The sequence below is a fragment of the Ursus arctos genome, unplaced genomic scaffold, assembly GCF_023065955.2.
Source record: "Ursus arctos isolate Adak ecotype North America unplaced genomic scaffold, UrsArc2.0 scaffold_2, whole genome shotgun sequence".
Classification (NCBI taxonomy): domain Eukaryota; kingdom Metazoa; phylum Chordata; class Mammalia; order Carnivora; family Ursidae; genus Ursus; species Ursus arctos.
In genome coordinates this window covers 87041245-87049843 of record NW_026622874.1, presented here as the reverse complement: position 1 = coordinate 87049843, position 8599 = coordinate 87041245, and the positions used below count along the sequence as shown (strand labels likewise).

The 8599-nt window shown below is 49.5% G+C and overlaps 1 protein-coding gene across 2 annotated transcripts in view; it reads left to right on the top strand.

Annotated features, from left to right (window-relative positions):
• Positions 1-6658: 6658 nt before the first annotated feature.
• Positions 6659-8599, top strand: part of XPO6 (exportin 6) — a 100939-nt gene continuing 98998 nt past the window's right edge. Inside the window, exon 1 of one of the 2 annotated variants that reach the window (XM_026515665.4) lies at positions 6659-7208. In XM_026515665.4, the coding sequence (XP_026371450.1) occupies positions 7206-7208 (3 nt within the window). In that variant the 5' untranslated portion in view covers positions 6659-7205. The remainder of the gene's footprint in view (positions 7209-8599) is intronic. The other variant, XM_026515664.4, reaches the window with a different exon arrangement.

The following is an 8599-nucleotide window of genomic DNA, read 5'->3' as shown; positions in this document are numbered from 1 at the left end:
AATTGGACAAAACCAAAGCACACAGGAGCAGAGGTCAAAGGAACAGCTGATGCCTGGGTCGCACCTGTGTTGAAGACTTTGATGACGTATGTAACCATCACGTAATGAGTCGTTTTATATCTTTCTTCATTACAGCTTTAGTTTATTTCCTCATTTGTCATCTGCTTCGTAATAAGCTGTCCTTTTAATTTTCTGTATTTTACATTTATTTTTTATTAGCTCTAATCTGCATATAATACAGAGGTATTTTGTACTCGATTTGTATTCGTTGGTCCACAGACCAGGGCTCATCTTCTCTCTTGTCAGCACCATATTTTTGGATCCATTTGTAATCTTTTATTATCCTCCCCATTTTTGTGTGCCATTAAAAAAGTAATTATTGTTCCATAACACACTGGATTTTCTAAATTTAGATCTCGTTTGGGAAATAATTTAGATAAAAATAACTCTTACACACATTGTTCAGAATTGAGGTATTGCAATATCACAGGCTTTTTTCTGTTAGTTATACATATGTCCTGCTTTAGCACTTTGTCATTTTTTCCAAAGTTTACCATGCCAACAGAAATCCATTTTGGCAATTAGCGCACAGTGAAGGTGTTGAGTTGGGCTCAAGCTGGAAGGTCTCTAACCTGAAGGTCCCCTGGGATTCACTGAAGCCTGGAGCCCTGGGTGTGTTTTCGGGTTGGATGAGGTGTGACCTTGCATAACGTAAGCCTGAGGTACTTCCTGTCTTTTAAGGACCCAGTCAACAGAGATGGGCCAGGTTGCCCAGTGGCGGATTGGAGTTACAGGCAATTGATTTTTCATAGTCCTCCAAGAAAGGAGCTGTGATGGCTCCTCATTTTATGAGTCTTCTCAAAGGTCAGACCCTTAGTATAGTGTTCTGGTTCTATATTGTTATATCCCCAAATGTAATGGCTTAAAATAACACCTCATTATTATCCCTTGTAGTTCTGTACCTTTGATGGGGCCTAGCTGGGTGGTTCTCATTTGGGGTCTCCCATGCAGGTGCAGAGAGGTGCTGGGGGCTGGAGTCTTCCCAAGTCGTGACTGGGCTCAACAGTCCAAGATGGCCTCTTCACTCACATGGCTGGTGCCTCAGCTGCGCTAACTGTGAAGGATGGATACTCTTTCTTTGCGCATGGTCTTTCCATATGTCTGGCTAGAACTTTCTCACAGCTTGGTGTTCTCAGGTAATCAGACTTCTTACATGCTCACTGGCTTGTCCCAAAGAAAATATCCTAAGAAACCCAAGCAAAAACTGTACAGCTTTTTAAGACCTAACTTTGGAAGTCATGTCCCATTCCATTCCATTTTACTGGTCAGGAGTGAATTCGCAGGGCCAACCCAGAGTCAAGGTCAGGGGACTACACAAAGATGGGAATTTTGACAGACATGGTTCAGTGGGGGCCCTTCTTTGTAGACCGTCTACCACACATAGTCTTGTGTGCTAGTCAGGATAGGCCAGGTTGTACTGTGGTAACCAACCACCCCTAAATCCCAGTGCCTCAAAACACAAAGTTTGTTTCTTGCTCGTTCTGCTGGCCTGGTATGTTGAAGGCAGGGTTCTGCCCCATGTAGTCATTCCATCTCATGGTGCCCCAATCTCAACATGCTGCCTCAGCGGTCACTATGGCAGGGGAGAGTGGAATCAGAGGGACTTGGACAGGCAAGGAAATGCCTTGGCCCAGAAGTGACATGGTCACTTCATCCCATTGCCATTGTCCTGTCCAACTGCAAGAAGTGGGGAAGTATAAAGCTCCCTTGTACTTGGAAGAGACTGAGGCAGCTGTCGCTGAGCATTAGAAGTCTCTCTCCCATCATGCCCTGCCCATGGATAATTCCTGTTGGATATTTCTGGCGGATGTCACAATAGGTAAGTCTTCAGACAAGATTTCTCCCTTAATCGTATTGATTAATGTTTGTAAATAGCTATTTATTTACACAAGGAGGTCATTCAGGAGGAGGCATTTGAATTGGGTCTTTAGGGGTGCCTGGGTGGCGTAGTCATTAAGTGTCTGCCATGATCCCGGCCTTCTGGGATCGAGCCCCACATCAGGCTCCTCCGCTATGAGCCTGCTTCTTCCTCTCCCACTCCCCCTGCTTGTGTTCCCTCTCTCGCTGGCTGTCTCTATCTCTGTCGAATACATAAAATCTTTAAAAAAAATGAATTGGGTCTTTAAGTAGGAATGTAAGGGAAGAGATGAGGAGAAGGACAGTCCAAATGACAGAACGACATAAGCATAGGCTCAGAAACATGGAAGAGGCTGCTGGTTTCCAGAAGCCATGAGAAGTTGAGCTTGGTGGGCTTGCGGAGGGAAAGGAGGTGCTAAGGTGGGCTGCGACTCGGATGGTAATAATAATAATTAATAACTACATGTTATTGAACATCTTTTTGATGTGTCAGCCACAGTTCTAAACACCTCGTGTGCTTTGCCACAGTAATGGTAATGCCCTGCTGGATCTCTTCCATGTGCACCTCTGCAGTCCCATTCCCCCGTACTCTCTGTCCAGGAGGTTGGCCCCAACGATATCTCCAGCCCAGGCTCCCTTGCTCTCTGGCTTCTGGATGGATTGGTCCAAATGGGGAGCCCCAACAGGAGACCGAGGGAGGGAAGAGAGTGAGGTTGGGTATTTATTCCACTGGCTTGCTCCCTGCAGGAGCACCTTGACTGGCTGCTTCCCTCAGCTGCTCTCACACGGTTCTCCCTATAGAGGTCCTGGGAACTCTTCCTCCTCTTGCCCCTTCAGGCCTAGTGGTGCTCAGAATCCTGCCATTACAGGACTGGGGGTACTGTGTGATCTTCTGTAGGGTTTCCTTCTACCCCTTTAAAAATAGCTCCCTTGTCAATTCTTCAAATTTGAACTAGAATTTCCTGATAGAACCCAACTGATACAGGTACCTAACGGACCAGGTGTGTACTAGTGCTGTTCCCATTTTATGGATGAGGAAACTGAGGTACAGAGAGTTTAGGTGACCTGCTCAAGGCCATCCATCTACATATGAAGAGTAAAAACTCAACCAGAGACTATGGCTAGAGGGTCAAAGACCTTCAAAGGCCTCGAATGCCATGTTAAACAGAGAATGTTCCTATGACCTACAGAGGGTGCCAGATGCTTATCCTTTCTTTCTTTTTTCATTAAATCCATATTGAGTGATATACCTATGCCTCTTGAGAAAACAATGAGCTTCCTTGCAGGAAAAATGAGAGAATTCCCCAGGCTCTGATGGCCTCACAGAGCTGTGGTGGGGGCTGAGAGAGATTTTAGCCATAGAAAGAGCTATTCTGGAAATTGGGGTGGAACCTGTGATTGAGGTCCAGCCAATCAGAGCATCACATTCCTCTGGTCACAGTGATTGGCTCAGGAGTGATCCAATCAAAACCAAGGGGATTATTTTCCTGGAACACTTGTAGGAGAGGCATGCTTTCTTTTCTACCAGCCTTGCATTTGGGAGAAGATAAAGCCTGGATATGCCAGGGGCAACAGTGTGGATAAAGGACCCCTGGTCAAGGAATCAGAACCAAGAAATGGAGAGAAACTGAATTCTGTGATGCCATTTCAGACTCTGCATGCTGCCATGTCTGAAATCCAGGTAAACCTTTGGATGATTCTCTTACATGAGACAATCAAGTCCCCTTTCCCCTCTGATAAAGTTCCAATTCCAGAGTTGCAATCTCATCACTTGTGATGGGAAGAGTCTTGATACAGTGGGAGAGCTTGGAGTGGGAAGGGGAGTGGGGCCTCTGCAGCAGTCAGGCGAACTTCTGTTCATCCCGCAAGACCCAATGAAAATGCTACCATCTTTGTTCAACCTTCCAACCACTCCTCCCTCCATAGCTAGTTGCTCCCTCCCCTTTCCCTCGTGCACTTAGGTTCACACACACCTCATTATAGCACCTTCGTGTGCTGTGATTGTTAGGGTGGCTATTTCTGCAATTGAGACAGTGAACAATTTGCCTGAATCTTATTCATTTTGGAATTTTTAGTCTTTAGGAAAAGGGCTGGCATAAAGTTGATACTCACCAAATGTTTGTTGAATGAATAACTGAATGAATGGGACCAAGGCAGGAGCAATAGGAATGGGCAGGAGGAGATGGATGGGGGCCATCTCTGCAGTGCCAACAAAAAGTAATAGCAGCCTTAAATCTTTTTTTTTTTCTTTTGAGTAGACAGGCTTGAGATTAATATTAATAACAAAGTGTTATTTAGTTGACTTGGACAAAATCCCTGGAGAAAAATTAATAATAGCTGTGATTTAGTGCATGCTTTATGTGCCAGGTGTTCTGTGTAAATTCAATTTGGTATTAACTCCAGCTTGGCGATGGAGGTATTCTGAACATATGGGGACTCCACCACATCCGCTTTATTCTGACGAGTTGAAATCAATTCCAGGGGAGGATTCTCAAAGCCAATCACAGCAATTCCATCCTCCTCCGCAGTGGTTAGCTCAGGGATGGATAGGCCCGGGCTGATTAGGACCAGTAGGATAAATTTTATTGCCATGAGAAAGGATATGAGTTAAGGTGCTCTCTCTTGCTGGATGTTTGTGGTCCTGGCTGTTTCTGGCAGCCATCTCGAGGACAAGGCTGATCTACTAAGGAGAGCAGAGCCAAGAAAATCCTAGAGGAATGCACTTAGGGCTTCCATTACTCCCAGCATGAACCTGATCTATCTTCCTTTCTTTCTTTCTTTCTTTCTTTCTTTCTTTCTTTCTTTCTCCCCCCCCCCCTTCCTTCCTTCCTTTCTTCTCTCTGCCCAATGCGGGGCTTGAACTCACGAGCATGCATGCTCTATGGACTAAACCAGTCAAATGCCCTGAACCTGACCTATTTCCGGATGTCCAGTTATGGGAATTATGTGAGTCACAGGCATACCTCTAATTGAGTCTGAGTTGAGTTTCTGTTATTTCATCCAATTACACAGAGAGGAAGCCAAGACTTTACTAGTCACGTGCTTAACATACCTCAGCGAGTGGTAAGAGCTGGGATTCCACTCCAAATCCGTCTTATCCTACAGCCTTTGCTCATCCCACTAAGCTGAGCCAAGGAAGGTCAAGTCACTTGATCTCAGTTCTGATTCATCCATTTACCTTCGGATATGGATTCTTTAATACATGCCCTTTCTACTGCCTGGAATAGTCTATGCCTTCTCTCTCTGCCTAGCAAACTAACTACAACCGGTCTTTCAGGCCTCAGCTTAAATAAATGTCACTTCCTGACCTCCTCCCCATTCTACCCTGGCGATTAACCTAGATCCCTTGGTCGTTAATTTTCATGGTGGTTTATATTTTTCTTTCACACCCTTATCACAAGTACAACTGATGACTTATCATATAATACTTTTAAAATATTTTGTCTATTTCATAGAGGCACCTGTGTATCTGTTTTCTCAGCACTGAATCCGCAGAACCGTGGATGTCACTTAGCAGGCAGCGATAAATATTTGATGAAGGAATAAATGAAAGCTGTTGCTCTCTGTGGTCAGGAGTTCCAGCGGCAGTTCTCCAATGCGGTCCCAGGACCCGCAAGCATTAGCGTCACCTGGGAACTTGTTAGAAATATAAGTTACTAGGCCCCACCCAGACCTAGTGAGTGAGAATCTCTGAGAAGTGGGGCTGGGGTGGCAACTCCGTGTGGAGCAGGCCCTCCGAGTGATTCTGGTTCTCGCTGGTTTGAAAGCCACTAAGTTACACAGATTTGCTCTAGTCTATGCGGTGGGCACACCCTAGGGCTCAACCTCTGCCCGATCGTGGTTCTTTCCTGCTTCTATTTCTTAAAAATCAGCACTTTCACAAGTAAAGTGGGTTGGAGAATAGGAACAGGAACTCATCACATTCTACGCCCTCAGCACCTTTGCAGTTGCTGTTCCTTAAGCTTTTTTTTTTTTTTTAAGTAATCTCTACACCCAAGGTGAGGCTCAAGCTCAGAACCCTAAGATCAGCATGCTCCACCGACCGAGCCAGCGGCCGCTCCGACTGCTCCTTGGCTTTGATAATGCTTTCCATTACTGACTTTATTCTTCGGGTGTCAGTTTACACTTCCATCCCTCCCTTGCATTTTCTATCTCAGCCCGCCGCTAGTTTGTTGCGTTCATTACATTCACAGCACTCCTCCTTTCTTACGGTTAATTTATTCATTTGCCCATGTTGCTTCTCTGCCTCCTCGAGTGCAGAGACTACAGCAATCTTGCTGACTGTATGAGTCCTAGCGCCTGGGTCATAGCAGGGCTAAAACGTGCGTGAACTGAAGGACTGTAAGCTCCACGAGGGCAGAGGCTGCGGGCCACGGACGCCCAGCCAGGAGCCTGGCGCATAGAAGACGCTCCCTAAAGATCTGTGGAATGAATGGGTTACCGAAGCGAAAGGGAAACCGCCCCTTTACTAAGATGGCAGACCCGGGCCCTTTACCAACATGGCCGCCGGCCCGCGTGGATGGGCGGCGGGCGCGGGGCGGGGCCGGGCGGGGGCGGGGCCAGGCGGGAGCCGTCAGGTGCGGCCCCGCCCCGCGCCCCCCCACCCCCTCCCCGCTCGATTCCGGATTGGTCCGGTTCCAGCGCCGCAGCCCGGCGGCCGCGCCGTGGGGCCGCGCCGGGCGCTCGCCACTTCCGGCGCGTTGGGGCTGTTGGTCGGGGGCGGCCGCGCGGCGCGAGCGGGCGGCTCCGGGGCGGGCGCGCGCAGGGATGCTCCGGGGGGCGGCGGCGGCGTCCGTGTGGGCTGAGGCGGCGAGGACAGCGCGGGCCCCCGGGCCTCTCCTCTGAGCCGGCCGCCCGGGCTGCGCCGCCGAGGCCCCTTCAGCCTCCGCCCCTTCAGCCTCGGGGCCGGGCCCGCAGCCGCTTCTGAACGCGGAGGCCGGGAGCCCCTGCCTGGGCCCGGTGCCTCCCCTCGGGGGTCGGGCCCGGGCGGGGGGCCCCCCGAGCCGCTGCCCTTCTCACCGGCCTCTAAGCCCCATTTCCTGCTTTTTCAGTTTCCTTGGGGAGGGGCGGGTGGGTCTAGATGAATTGTTCCGGGGGTCCCCGATGAGGCGGGCCGGGGGGCCGCGCTCTTTTTAGAGGGTCCCCGCGGGGCCCGGGTGGGGCAGCGGTTGTCTTTGCATGGGCGGGGGACTTCCCGAGCCTGCCGGGACCATGACCTGAACTGTGCGAGCGGGACGTGTCCGAAGCTCGAGAGCCAGCTCACCTGAGCCGCCCCTCCCCCGGCCAGCATGGTAAGTGGGGTCCGAGCCCCTTCCCTCCCCGGTGCCGGGTCTGAGGGGTGGGAGCGGGGCCCCGGGACTGCTGAGCCATCGCTTCTCCCCGGGGCGGGGAGAGGCGCGTGCCGAGCCCAGCAGTGACACATGCGTGCAGGCTTTGCAGCCCCGGCTCGGCGTTCCCATCCCCCCAGGGATGTCTCAGGACTGGGAGGGACCTGGAAGCGCAGCAGGCACTGTCCTTGCATCTGGGGTTTGCCTCTCGCACAATGTAGCTTGTTTGACAGGGGCTAGCCTGTATTTATTGAGGGCTTACTATGTGCCAGGGCCTGTGCTGGTGATTGACATGTGTTAGAGTACACTAGCTCTCTCCTGAAGTGGGGAGACTGAGGCACAGAGCAACTAATTACCCAGCTCAAGGTCACTCTTAAGTGACAGTGGCACGATTTGAACTTAGGCAGTTTGACTTTAGAGCTTCTGTTAGATGTAACGCACAGGGTTGGATGGGGTCTTGCTGTAAGGTTTACATAGAAGGAAACAGGGTTTGTGATTTGCAGAGGTCTCTTATCCGGGTAATAGCAAAGTCAGGAACAGGGGTGTTCTTTTGATACCCAGCATGCTGTTGTTTCTGCTTCCTGCTCTGGCCTTTTCCCTGGTAATGCCTGGAAAGCTGTTCATCCTTCCAGATCCAGCTCAGAAGCCACCTCTTCTGAAGATACTTTCCACGTTTTTCAGACCCAGAGGACACTCTCAGCACTCCCTTAGATTTGTGTACTCACATCTGTTTATGAAGCCTTTGTCTTGTTATAATTGTTTCTGAGCCTTATCTCTCCACAGCAGTAGATCCAGTTCCCTCAAAGATGAAATTGTCTGAACCGTTCGTTATCTGTCGCGACTCCTGGTACATAGTAAGCCCATGGGGGAGCGGTTGGTTGCTCGGCCTGAGTTTGAGCACCTCCCGTGAAGGCAGTGTTCTTCAGGCTGTCCATTTTACTACCCCTGTTAGGGATTTAGTAGAGAAAGCGACAGAGTGACATCTGTGATATAGATGTTCAGGCCAGTGGGATTTTTAAAACATTGAAGGGGCCTGTGGGTGTTGTGTCAGGTTCTGGGCATAGAAAGAAGACCATAGTCATGGCCTCAGTCATGGCCCTTGTCTTCACGGGGCTTGCATCCAGTGGGGTAAAATAACACCATTAATGCTGAGCAGCACTCTAGTAGATACTGTATGTGGTGTAGCGGCAGATGGGTTAAGCTCTCTGAGTCCCAATTTTCTCATCTGTAAAATGTGGTGTTAGGAATTCCTTAATGAATAATCCAAAGGTATGAGATGGAACATTCAGTGAGTGATGAAAGTAGTACTCAGTGTTCCTTTCTTCATTTATTCTTTCAGTTAATTTTCTGGTTTT